The sequence below is a fragment of the Phacochoerus africanus genome, chromosome 2 (assembly GCF_016906955.1).
Source record: "Phacochoerus africanus isolate WHEZ1 chromosome 2, ROS_Pafr_v1, whole genome shotgun sequence".
Classification (NCBI taxonomy): Eukaryota; Metazoa; Chordata; class Mammalia; order Artiodactyla; family Suidae; genus Phacochoerus; species Phacochoerus africanus.
This window is the reverse complement of record NC_062545.1, coordinates 218055559-218069549: the sequence shown is the minus strand read 5'-3', so window position 1 is coordinate 218069549 and position 13991 is coordinate 218055559. Positions and strand designations below refer to the sequence as shown.

Genomic DNA, 13991 nt, shown 5'->3' with positions numbered 1-13991 from the left:
TAAATATCAAGTGATGAATAATTATTCTCCTTTAGTTTCCAACACAGGGATGTAAAGTTGATTCTGGACTTCCCACTCACATATTGGTTACTTTCTCTCTTGTTTTCCTCAGCTACAGAAATGTGAAAATCCACTGCCAGAACAGGCCTTCTTTGTCCTTCATGAGCAGCCCTCCAAATGTGTTTCATTTGAATGTAAGAGCCATCCTGGAGTGTTTCTAGGAGTAAAGAATAACCAGCTAGCTCTAATAAAACTAGGGGAACACCCTGAGGATTCAAATAGAGAGAATACCACATTTAAGCTCTCAAACTTAATGTGACGGAAAGCTGGGGATCTTGGATTGAATAGCCAAAATAGCTATCATTGGAGAAAGGATGAGAGGTAAAGAAAGAGACAGATAACATTTAAGGGAAATATAATGTTTGGTTTACTATGTAATGTTTTCCTTATTATGTATAAAAATATTATTTTGTAATCCTTTAGTTCTGTTTTTTATTTTCCTCTGTATAACTGCATATTCAATACAAGTATTAGTATATTAAATAGCATATCAGTAAAGAGACTTACTAAGATTATGAAGATATACAGCCTGACTTTTATTTTTTCTATTTTCAGTCCAGAAATAATTTCATATTTAGAGCTGAGACCTCTGGAGAGAAGCAAGGGCCTTATCCTCAGTCTCACTTTATGTAAGGATCCATTTTAAAGAGGTACATAGGGACATAATTTTCCCTGGTTCCAAACAATAGCCTCAAACACTAGAGTTGCTAATAAAAAGATAATTGGAAGTTACACAGATTGAACACTTCACAACTGGAATCAAAGACCAAGTTTCTAAATACCTGAAACTTCAGATGCCTATATGGCTAGGCAGGTAATAATTTAGGAAAATTATTTTAAAATTTAGGAAAAATAAATCAAGTATTTTAGAAGTTAATAATTTCACTTTTACTCATCTTTTAATCCTGATTTTTACAGACTGAGTTAACTTTAAGCAAGGCACTCTTATGTTAGAAAGTGAATAAATTCCAGTGAAATTGTTAGGAATATCTAACAAATTAGAATTTCTTTTAAAGCACTGAGCCACAACATATGTTCGGGTACCTAAGTACCATGGGATCCATGTACCATGGTGGCGGGAGGGGGTATGTTGCAGAAGTCATCTAATCTAACCTACCAAGCCTAGAGGGACACAGGATTAAAATTGCAATTTCAATAACAAACTGTCCCTCATGTTTGTAGCATACCATGTTCTTTTGACCCTGGCTTCCAGGGATCTATGACTTGATATACTCATCACCTTGGATGGAATTTCCTCTAATCCTTTCCTCCTATGTGCACAAGTCCTTTTGTTGTTCAAATTCCCAATGACCCTGCTTACTATGGAATATTCATTTGACTTACGGTTCTTCTCCATTTCATTTGACCCACTGTGGTATACATTACATTTGTACCCTGTGAGCTTCACTTCCACATCACCTGACCTCTGGATGTTAACATCTTTATTCTGCTTTGGCTGCCTTATGCTATAAACTTAGTGACGGCAATGTTCTTTATTAAACATCTTCATGTTTTATTGTTACTAAGATACCTAACATTTGTACTCAAGCATATAATAACATTTTTCAGGTACTAAATAGCTTTTGCTTATTTTTAAACCTTAGCAGAATTCCCTTGTGACACAGCAGGTTAAGTATCTGACCCTGTCACAGCAGCAGCCCAGGTTGTTGCTGTGGTACAGGTTTGATCCCTGGCCTGGGAAATTCCACATGCCACAGACACAGCCAAAAAAAACAAAAACAAAAACAAAAATCCTTAGCAATTTCTCCTTAAATTGTTCATAGGCATAATACTGATAATAAATGATAAACATAATAACAGACTACTTATGAAATATGATTTTTTTGGAAAGTATAGGCCTTTTAGTTTTTAATTTGTTGAGATATACTGAATATAACTGTTGGTGAAACATAAAATAAAAGGGTCTGAGAATCACTATAGGAGGACAAACAATTGTAGAAAAAATATGTCTTTGTTTCATTGCTTTGTCAATAATTTTACTATAGAGACAAAAATAAAAGCTGAATCTATATAATTCTCTCTGAAAAATACTAAGTGTTGATCATATGTATCTATATGATATACTTAAAATGATTATTACAAAGTAACCAAATATATTCATTGCACATTGTTTATATTCTTGAATAAACTGTATTTTTCAAAAGTATGTGAGACCATAATGATTTTATCATAAAATGATGCAATATTATGAAATTCTTAAGTAAAAGAAAGCATACCCCAATCCATCAATGTCAGCAAATGGGGAAGGTCATTTTCCTAATATTCTTGGTGACTTAAAATTACATAAGATTTTTTCAGAGAAGAGATTGTGTCTTTTTCACCATTATACTCCCAGTGTCCATCATGCACCAGGATAAAGGAGATATTCAGTGACTTTTACCCAAAATCAAAGAGCCAACATATACTTGCATCAGAACTTTAAACTGACTCCTTATTTATATATCTTTCAACCTGGTTATCTTATAAAACATGTTTAAATTTCCTTTAAAAAATACTTTCCACTATCACCATAGTATTATTTGATTAAAATATTCAAATATGCGGTGGCTCTTTGTCACTTACTTGCATGTGTTTTTTGTTTGTTTGTTTATTTTATTTATTTTTTCCCACTGTACAGCAAGGGGATCAAGTTATCCTTACATGTATACATTTTTTTCCCCACTCTTTGTTCTGTTGCAATATGAGTATCTAGACAAAGTTCTCAATGCTATTCAGCAGGATCTCCTTGTAAATCTATTCTAAGTTGTGTCTGATAACCCCAAGCTCCCGATCCCTCCCACTCCCTCTCTCTCCCATCAGGCAGCCACAAGTCTATTTTCCAAGTCCATGATTTTCTTTTCTGTGGAGATGTTCATTTGTGCTAGATATTAGATTCCAGCTATACGTGATATCATATGGTATTTGTCTTTGTCTTTCTGGCTTATTTCACTCAGTATGAGATTCTCTAGTTCCATCCATGTTGCTGCAAATGGCATTATGTCATTCTTTTTTATGGATGAGTAGTATTCCATTGTGTATATATACCACATCTTCCTAATCCAATCATCTGTTGATGGACATTTGGGTTGTTTCCATGTCCTGGCTATTGTGAATAATGCTACTTGCACATGTTTTGATGGTCTCTAAGACACATTACCTGAAGGAACTTGCCCATTTCATTGTACCAGAAATGGACAATTATGTTAAAACTTTCTTTTCCCTAATTTTATTTATATTCTTTACATTTTTATGTATTTATTGTATACCTTAAAATATTGAGAAAATTTTGTTTCAATGAGTAAAGTGACTTAGAGATGGAAAAAAAGCTAAGAAAGTTGAAATTTTGAGAATTTGGGAAAGAAATTTGCTAATTTAATTAGAATGCGACAGCGTCTAAAAGGATTAATTCACAATCCCATATCTGCAGAACAAAACAATCCAAAGACCAGCCCCAACTTCAAACTTTGTGCCTCATACTGAGTAATCGAATAGATAGAAAAATCTTAAACCGAGATACTAGAGTGGGGATTGGGACAGGCTTGTCCTAAAGTTCCTTCTCTCCTCATGCAATCACTTCTATAGCCCAGATATCTAATCTTCTAGCAGATACTCCTTAAATACATGCCATGTATACTGGATGTATCAATTAGCTACTTCCTACTGAGGTGTCAAGATGACAAAACACTTGCCCAAGTCCAATTACAGTCCCTAATCCAGAGGATACTCCCATAAATAGAATGCAAGAATCGCTCCCCAGCATATTAAGAACATAGGCTTAGTTTACTGCTTATTGGCTGTGCAACTTTAGCAAATTATATAACCTTGCTCAGTCTCAACTTATCCACTGCAAAATGATGAGATACAAAACATTACAGTTGTTTACTTAATATCTATCACCATCACCCCTGCTTTCCTACCAACAGAACAACCTCATTTTGTCCTGGGCAGCAAGAAGCCCAACTAAAAATTCACTCCTTCCCAGACTCCCACACAGTAATGTGGTAACCATTTGATATTCTTCTGGGCAATACAATATAGACAGTATAATGGTTTGAGAAAAAAATTTTTAAAGGGGATATATTCAGCTTGCATGTCCTTTTTCAGTCTTTTACCCTCTCCCCTTCTTCCTACCTAGACCATATATATGAGGCTGAATGTAGAGCAGAGAACTTCTGACCATGAGGTAATACACAAGGAGACAAAGGCTTACACATTAAAAGCGGTAGGTGGGGAAAAAAAAATGGGAGAACACTAGTATAAAGAACAATATTGGTGTTCTGCTCAAATCTCCTCAGATTCCTTTATACTGAATTCTATGATAATATTTATGGGTATACTACATAATCAGACCACCAGCCATCGCCACAACTTCTGTGTGCTTTCAATATCCAGCATTTGCAACTCTCCTTACAGAGACTGCCCTTACAGTACTGATGTTGCTGTGCTCTCTTGCACAGAAAGATCAGTTTCTACGAGTTTGCATTCCTTCCATAAGCCTCACAAAGATTTTGAAAGCCCACCTCCCTTTTTTCGGGTGAAAAAAAAATTAGTTTTCACTCAAGATTTCCCCTATAGGATTCTAGTGGAAGTCATCCTCTGCTGGACTTCAATATGAGATCACCTTCTTGCTCAGATTTCTGTTCATTCCTGGTCTGCCCAATTCCCTCAAGAAGTCTTTCTTAGGAATATTTCCTTAGTAAGTCACATGCTAATAAATCCCTTAATCAGGGTCTGTTTCTGGGGAACCTAATGTAAGAGACCAGGTCACATGTGACAAATTTTTGCTGTCATACTAGCTTTATAGCATTAACTGCAGACTTTCTTGTTGAGAGAGAAAAATAAATCTATGTCTGCATAAGCTAATGAGCCTTCTGTTGAATGTGGCTTAAAGCAAACATCCATAGAAGAGATGAAGTTAACACCTGTTCTTAGGACAGTGATAAGAACTGCCTTGCACATTGCAAGCATCTATGAATGTTAGCTTAGAAATACAGGTAAACCTAAAAACAAGGTTTGTAAGATATAATGAGAACACAGAAAGGCACAATCAAATCTCTCCATGACTTTTAAGAAAAACCCTATAAGCGATAGTGTGTGTGTGTGTGTGTGTGTGTGTGTGTGTGTGTGTTTATGTGTGTGTTTAGGGGGTAGTGATCAGAATGGATAAGCTCTGACAGCTATAGAAGTAATCCACTAAGTTCATAGGTGCTTATTTGATCACATTTTTTTTTTAACGGTTGTACCTGTAGCAATATGGAAGTTCCTGGGCTAGGGGTCAAATCCGAGCTACAGCTGAGGCCTTTGCCTCAGCCATGACAACACCAGATCTGGGCCACATCTGCAACCTATGCCACAGCTTACAGCAACACCAGATCCTTAATTCACTGAGCAAGGCCAGGGATCAAACCCACATCCTCAGAGAGACAAAGCTGCATCCTTAACCTGCTGAGCCACAATAGGAACTCTACATTTTGTTTCTCTTTGTCCTTTGTCTTTTTAGGGCCGCACCTGCAGCATATGAAGGTTCCCCAGGCCAGGGGTCAAATCAGAGTTGTAGCTGTCAGCCTACACCACAGCCACAGCAACACAGGATCCAAGCCGTGTCTGAGACCTACACCACAGCCCATGGCAATGCCAGATCTTAGCCCACTAAGCAAGGCCAGGGATCAAATCCAAGTCCTCATGGATACCAGTCAGATTCATTAACCACTGAGCCATGATGGGAACTCCAGGAACTCCACATTTCTTAACCTACAAATAAGTTACATAGTCTTTCACATGTATCAAATATTGCAGAATAAATATAAAAATATTTAATAGTAAAAATTAAAGAATGACCCATATTATTTCAAAAGATTGCTGGATAAGAGTATAGACGTTTCAAGATATAAAAATGTGATAACTAAAAATTATGTAATAATAAGATTAAATAGATCAGGAGGCAGTTCAAGGTGGCAGAGGAGTAAGACATTGCACTTTCCTTCTCCCACAAACACATCAAAAAAACACATCTACATGTGAAACAATTCACACAGAACATCTACTGAATGCTGGCAGAAGAACTTAACCCTCCAAAAAGGGCAAGAAACTCTTGACATAACTGTAACTGGGTAGAACAAAAGAAAAGAGAGAGAGAGGCTGAGAAAAGGAATCAGAATGGGATTAGCATTCCTGAGAGGGAGCTGTGAAGGAGAAAAGGAACCTACACCCTGGGAAGCCACCTAACTGATGGGGAGATCAGCCAAGATGGAGGGACCTCAGTGTTGCCAAGAAAAGCACAGTAGATGGGCTGAGGAGGGAAAAATAGAGTGAGAGCCGCACAGATCATCTGAACCACCGGCCCTGGCCACCACAGCTTGAGATGCTCAGGTGTGTCTGAGTGCTGAGACTCAGGCTCTGGAGGTCAGGCCTGGGGAGAGGACTAGGCTTTGCTGTGTGGGGACAGCCTAAGGGACTAAGGAGTGCTGTGCCTTGGGCAGGGGAGCAGTGTGCTACAGGCTGGGGAGTGGAACACCAAGGCAGAGGGAACCTGGGAGAAGGTCTGGGTGGCAGGAGAAGCAAGGTGCCATTGTTGAGGAGGGTGAGAGGAGGAGGGGTGGACCGCCATAGGAATCTCCCTGTGCATCCAAGTGCGGGATCTCAGATGGTGGGGCACCTCTGGTGCAGTCTTCAGGTGGCAAGAAGCCACTGGCTTGTACTAGAGGAGACTGGGAGCTTCTTGTGTAGGCTGTGGATGGCTGGGCACCTCTTGTGTGGGCTAAGGGCAGCAGGGGGCTAAATGCAACATGGTGCCTCTTGCATGATCTACAGGTGGCAGGGAAGGACAATTGAAATCATCTCAGACGCCAGAGGGAGGCAAGGGCTGCCACCACCGGGGGCCTGTGAGTGGGCTCCACCTGTGGCCCCAGTCACCTCAGAGTTTGGCAGACCCTTGATCACTATCCCTTCTAAGGAACCTATACCTAGGAGCAGCTGGTGCAGCACCTCCTGTAGGGGCTAAGTGGGAAGAGGTGCTTCTTGCATGGTCTATAGGTGGCAGGGGCAAACTACTGCAATTATCTCTGACTCCAGAGGTGGGCGTGGCCCACCACCACTAGGGGTCCCTGAACAGGCACCACTTGCAGCTCCAATCACCTCAAGGGCACCACAGAGGAGGGCACTGTGACTGAACACTCTCAACCCCTGGGAGCACACTGGCCCTGCTGCTGTCACTGCCCAACACTCTGGGCAGAGCCTACATGCTTGATCTCTGTCACTTCCCAGGATCCTGCAACTAGGATAAGCCTGGGCAGCACCTCCTGTATGAACTAAGTGAGATAGTGCGCTTCTTGTGTGGTCTGCAGGTGGCAGGGGCAAACCACCACAGCTATCATTGACTCCAGAGGTAGGCATGGCCTGCTCCCACTGGGGTCCCTGAACAGGCAGGACTTGCAGCTCCAATCACCTCAGAGAAGGGCACTGCAATTGAACACTACTTGTTGTTGCTCTCACTCCTCTGGGAACTCACACACCCTGCTGCTGCCACTGCCAAATGCTCTGGGTCCCTTGTAAATCTGCCTAGGCTCACTACCACTTCCCAAGGCCCTGAAACTAGGAGTAGCCTGTACCACCTTCCTGCACGTCCTTGCTGTTGTTAAGACCCCAGCAACCAGACACTGACGACTAGCCTTACCCATTACCTCCTTCTCCCTGGAAAAGTAGGATGGAGGACACTCAGCACCCTGAGGATAATAGCCTGCTCACACTGAAGAAAGAGACAGCAAATATTCAAACTCCCATGCCAAAAATAAATAGTAATCCCCGACAAAATACAAAGGGGCGCTCTTGCATAGAAGTAGCCCTCCAAGATGACAGTTTGGTTTCCCTAAACTCACAGAAAAAGAAAAACATAAGCAAGATGAAGAAGCTCAGAAACCATTTCCAGTTAAAGAACAGAATTCACATGAAGCAGCAAACCATGAAACAGACCTCTGCAGTCTGACAGACACTGAGTTCAAAAGGGAGATAGTGAAAATACTGAAGAATTAAGGCTTAATATCAAGGAATTAAGAGCAGATATGAACAGTAATGCAGATTCCTGTAGAAGGTACTAGAAAATATAAGGAAGAACATAGAAAAATTAGAAAATTCATTAGCAGAAATGCAAACTGAGCTAAAGATACTAAAGAGCAGAATGAATAATGCAGAGGAACGAATTAGTGACTTTGAAGATAGAATAAAGGAAATCACCCAATTAGGACAGCAGACAGAAAACCAAATGAAAAAACACGAAAGCAATATAAGAGATATATGGGATAATATAAAGCGGGCAATCTATGCATAATAAGAATTCCAGGAGGAGAAGAAAAAGAAAAGGGGATTGAAAATATATTCGGCAAAATAAATAAATAAATAAATAAAATATATTTGAAGAAATTATGTCTGAAAACTTTACAAATCTAAAGGAAACTGATATCAAGATAAAGGAAGCACAGAAGGCCCCAAACAAGCTGAATCCAAATAGTACCACACCAAGACATATTATATTAAAAATGGCAAAAGTTAAAGAGGGAATTCTAAAGGCAGCAAGAGAAAAACAAAACATTAATTATAAGGGAACCCCCATAAGGTTATCAGCTAAATTCTCAACAGAAACACTATAGGCCAGAAGGGAGTGGCAAGACATATTTAAAGTTCTGAAAGGAAAAAATGTGCAGCCTAGAATACTCTATCCAGCAAGAATATTATTTAAAATAGAAGGGGAAATAAAGAATTTCTCCAACAAACAAAAGCTAAAAGAGTACAGCAATACAAAACCCATTCTAAAAGAAATGGTGAAAGGGCTTCTCTAAATAAAAAAAGAAGTAAGAATTAGTAGGATGGAGGAAACCACAATTGGAAAGCAATCACTTAAATAAGCCAGCATACACATCTAAAAGAAGAAGAAGGAGAAAAAAAAACCAAAAACTTCTTGTGAAAGCAATGATAAACACGAGGAACATCAAAAGGACAAACATGAAGATGTTAAAAAAAGACTTCAAAATCATAGAATATGGGGAAGGAATGTAAGAAAATATAGAATCTTTTTTTTTAATAATGTGTTTGAGCCTATATGACTCTCAGGCTAAAGCAAGAAGATACAGAAAGGGGTTAATGTACTTAAAAAACAGGGCAACCACAAATCAAAACCAAACATTACATTCACAAAAACTAAAAAGAAAAGTACTCAAGCATAAAATAAGTGGAAATCATCCAATCAAAAAAAAAAAAGAAAGAAAGAAAGGAAGAAAGGAGAAACATAGAATCTACTGGAAAACAAGGTTTAAAATGGCAATAAATACATATCTATCAATAATTACCTTAAATGTCAGTGGACTGAATGCTCCAGTCAAAAGACACAGAGTGGCAGATTGGATAAAAAAAAGCAAAACCCTACAATCTTCTGTCTACAAGACACTCACCTTCGGGCAAAGGGCACATATAAGTTGAAAGTGAGGGGATGGGAAAAGCTATTTCATTCCAATGGACAAGACAGGGAATCAGGAGTTGCAATACTCATATTGGACAAAATAGACTTTAAAACGAAGGCCATAAAGAAAGACAAGGAAGGACACTATTTAATGGTGAAAAATCCATTCAAGAAGAGGATATTACAATCGTCAGAATACATGCCCCTAATATAGGAGCACGCAGATATCTACAACAAACACTAACAGACATAAAAGGAGAAATTGATGGGAATACAATCATCGTAGGAGACTTTAACACCCCACTCACATCAATGGACAGGTCCTCTAGACAGAAAATCAATAAGGCAACAGAGATCCTAAATGACACAATAGAAAAGTTGGATTTCATAGACATTTCCAGGACATTAATTACCTCCCAAAAAAACCAGAATATACATTCTTCTCAAGTGCACATGGTACATTTCCAAGGATTGATCGCATACTGGCGCACAAAGCTAACCTCAACAAACTTAAGAGTACAGAAATTATTTCAAGTATCTTCTGTGACCACAATGGCATGAAAGTAGAAATCAACCACAGGAAAATAAATGAGACACAAATCTGACTAGGAAGCATGAGGTTGCAGGTTTGATCCCTGGCCTTGCTCAGTGGGTTAAGGATCTGGCATTGCCATGAGCTGTGGTGCAGGTCGCAGATGTGACTCAGATCTGGCATTGCTGTGGCTCTGGCATAGGCTGGCAGCAACAGCTCTGATTAGACCCCTAGCCAGGGAACCTCCATATGCCATGGTGCAGCCCTAAAAAGAGAAAAGACCAAAAAAAAAAAGAAAGAAATGAGAAAAAACTAACTACATGGAGACTAAACAGCTTGCTACTAAAAAAACCCAGTGGGTCAATGAGGAAATCAAGAAAGAAATTAAAAAATACCTCAAGACAAATGATAATGAAGACACAAGCACTCAACATCTATGGAATGCTGCAAAAACAGTGTTCAGAGGGAAATGAATAGCAGATGCAGCCTGAATCCAGCGTTGCTGTGGCTGTGCTGCAGGCCAGGAGCTGGAACTTCGATTCAACCTCTAGCCTGGGAACTTCCATATGCCACAGGTATGGCCCTAAAAAGAAAAAAAAAAAAGACATTGAAAACTGTAGACAAATCATTTTCATATTTCATCAACAAAAATAAAGGAATTGTAAATAAAATCTTAGCAAACCAAAACTGTAGATACAGAAAAAGGTTATATAATACATACATATATTTAAAAGATATAAAATACATCATGACCAAGTAGAGTTTATCCCAGGAAAACAACAAACAATTGTGGTTAAATATTCAAAAATCAATCAATGTAACCACTTTAACAAATTAAAATAGAAAAACAACAGGATGATCTCAATAGATGCAGAAAAATAAGTTCAAAATCTAACATCCATTTCTAATAAAAACATTCAATAAACTAGGTATAAAAGGGGACTTCTTCAACGTGCTAAAGGGCATACACTAAAGCAAACTTACAGCTAACATCATACTTAATCGCAAAAGAATGAATAGAAAAATACTGAATAAGATCAAGAACAATAAAAGGATGCCCACTCTCAACACTTTTTTTCTCTTTTTTCTCTCACCATTTCTGTCCATCATTTTATTGCAGGATCTAGTCATTGCAATTAGGCAAGACAAAGAAATAAATAATTCAGGTTGGAAAATAAAAAGTAAAACTATTTTTATTTAAAAACAACATGATCATTCATGTAGAAAATCTGATGTAATTTACAAAGAACTAGCAGAACTAAAAACTGAATTTAGCAAAGATACAGAATGTTACAGGATCAATACACAAAAATCAATTTTATTTCTATATAATAACAACTCCATTGGAAATTAAAATCTTTAAAACACCATTTATAATACAATTAAGAATTTTAAAATATCTAGGGATAAATATGACATAATGCGTAAGACCTGTTCACTGAAAACTACTAAGCACAACTGAGAGAAATTAAGGAGACCTAAATAAATAGAGAGCCATACCTTGTTCATGGGTCAGAAGATTCAATACAGTTAATATGTCCTTTTTTCTGAGGTTGATATATAAGTTTGTTACAATCCAAATCAAAATACCAATCTGATTTTAAAATTTATATGTTGCATTTGGAGTGGATAAGCAGTGAGATCCTGCTGTACAGCACAGGGAACTATATCTAGTCAATTATGAAGGAACATGATGGAGGATAATGAGAGAAAAGAATGTGTACATATACATAGAGAGAGAGAGCGCCACGTCACTTTGCTGTACAACAGAAATTGACAGAACACTGTAAATCAACTATAATAGAGAAAATATATCTTTAAAAAATTACATAAAAATGCAGAGGACCTAGAACAGCCAAAACAATTATGAAAAAGAACAAGACTCTACTACTTGCTTTCAAGACTTAGTATAAAGCTACAGTTATGTAGATATAATGGTATTTCCATAAAGATCCAAAAGTTCAACAGTGGAACAACATAGAGTTTAAAAATAGACTCAATCACATATACGCAACTGATTATTTCCAAAGATGCCAAGGCAATTCAATGGGAAAAAAGGAAAATCTTTTCAACAGATGGTGCTGGAACAACTGTATATCCATATGCAAAATAAACAAACAAAAGAAAAAATTTAAAAGCCCTAAACTTCAAACAATGCCTTGGCGCTATATATAAAAATTAACTCAAGATGAATCAATGACATAAAAAATAACACCTAAAATTATAAATCTAGATGAAAACACAGGAGAAAATCTATGTGACATTGGGTTGGGCAAAGATTTCTTATATATGACATCAAAAATACGATCTATGAAAGAAAAAAATTTTTAATTTAGAATTCATCAAAATTAAAAACTTGTGCTTTTGGAACAATACTGTTAAAAAGAGTGAAAAAACAAGCCACAGATCATAAGAAAATATTCACAAAATATATATCTGATAAAAGACAAGGATCTAGAATATATAAAAAACTCTCAAAACAGTAAGTCAGAATGATGTCAGCATTATGGTGGTATAAGACAGTCCCTTTACCTCTCCTTTTCAATCTATAACTAGTAAAACATGCATAACTCAACAAAGGTTCCTCTTCCCAACACACTAGGATACTGGAGAGATCCATGCATTTGTATATCTGAAGCTAGGTGGATTGGAACTCAGAGAGAAGGCAGGATTGATATTAGAGTGGATGCAGTGCAGTGATCCTGGTCCTCCTGGCCATGGCAGCTGAGCCTGAAGCCCCAGAGAACCTGGTAGCAGCAGCAGAGGGGGTGCACAAAACTCTGGCCTCCCAATTGCAGCAGCACACACAGCCACAAGGAACTGGGCAGCAGTAGCATCAGGGCCCACAATCTCAGTCCCCTGAGCCAGGGAGGCACCCAAGACTCTAGTCCCCCGCCCATAGAGGCAGCACTCATGATAATCACCTGCAAGATACAGGTGACCCCAGGGACACAAACAGTGATGATGAAGGCACTGGTGGCACTTCTGGCAGAGGTGGCAGAGGGTGCAAAGTGCTGATTCTCAAATATAGCCAGAGGCAGATCAGATAAGAAAAACCTAAAAAATTGTACTTTAGTACCACCTACTAAAAAACAAAAGGAAGGCCATGAATTACCAACCTGTTAAGCAATTAAAATTTAAGTAGACAAAGCTCTGCCTAAATAAGACAGCTATTCACTACTTCAAATTCACCAGCGTAGGAATAAGTCATCAAACACCATGAAAAACTAAAGTGAAACAACATCAGAAAAGAAAATGACAATTCTCTAGAAACCAAACTTAAAGTCTTGAAAGACTGTGATACGACTGATATGGAATTTGAAATAGCTGTCATGAAGAAACTCAGTGAGCTAAAAGAAAACTCAGAAAGGCAGTTCAGTGGGCTCAGGAAAAAAATTAATGAATGGAAGGAATACTTTACCAAATAGACTGAGATTCTGAAAAAATTCTTTAGCTGAACAACTCAATAAATGAGATGAAGAATGAATTAGAACTGAGATTTTTAAATTAGAAAAATTACTTATTTCTGCTCCTTTCATACATCTTACTGTTTAGGAAACAGTCTTACAGATATATCTGAAATCATGTACTGTAACACAATCTGTTTAAAGGCAAAGCACCACAGGTAAAGATGATTAGCAGTCCAGAGTAGTCAGCTTATGGGATCTCACTTTTTGATTTTACATTGATTTCTGAAGGTCAGAAATGTCACCTCCAAAAAAATGTTAAGGGGGTTGCAAAAAATAATCACTTTACTCAACATGAAACTTGCAGAAATGAAATAATTTTCTTTAAGAAGTGATAAAATGAAGAAGGAAATGCTACTTAACATCATCAGTACATCAGTGTAGGCCAGCAGAAAAAATACTGATAAGCCTGTCCCTTTGGTAACAAGAAGACATTCTAGCCCAAGCTTAATACGCTTCCTACACTTTCACTAGATGTTTCTTT

The 13991-nt window shown here is 37.9% G+C and overlaps 1 protein-coding gene across 1 annotated transcript in view; it reads left to right on the top strand.

Moving 5' to 3' along the window:
- The window catches only part of IL33 (interleukin 33), a 42002-nt gene extending 39775 nt beyond the window's left edge, over positions 1-2227 (top strand). The window contains exon 9 of the mRNA XM_047767664.1: positions 113-2227. Within this exon, the coding sequence (XP_047623620.1) occupies positions 113-319 (207 nt within the window). The 3' untranslated portion in view covers positions 320-2227. The remainder of the gene's footprint in view (positions 1-112) is intronic.
- Positions 2228-13991: the final 11764 nt, after the last annotated feature.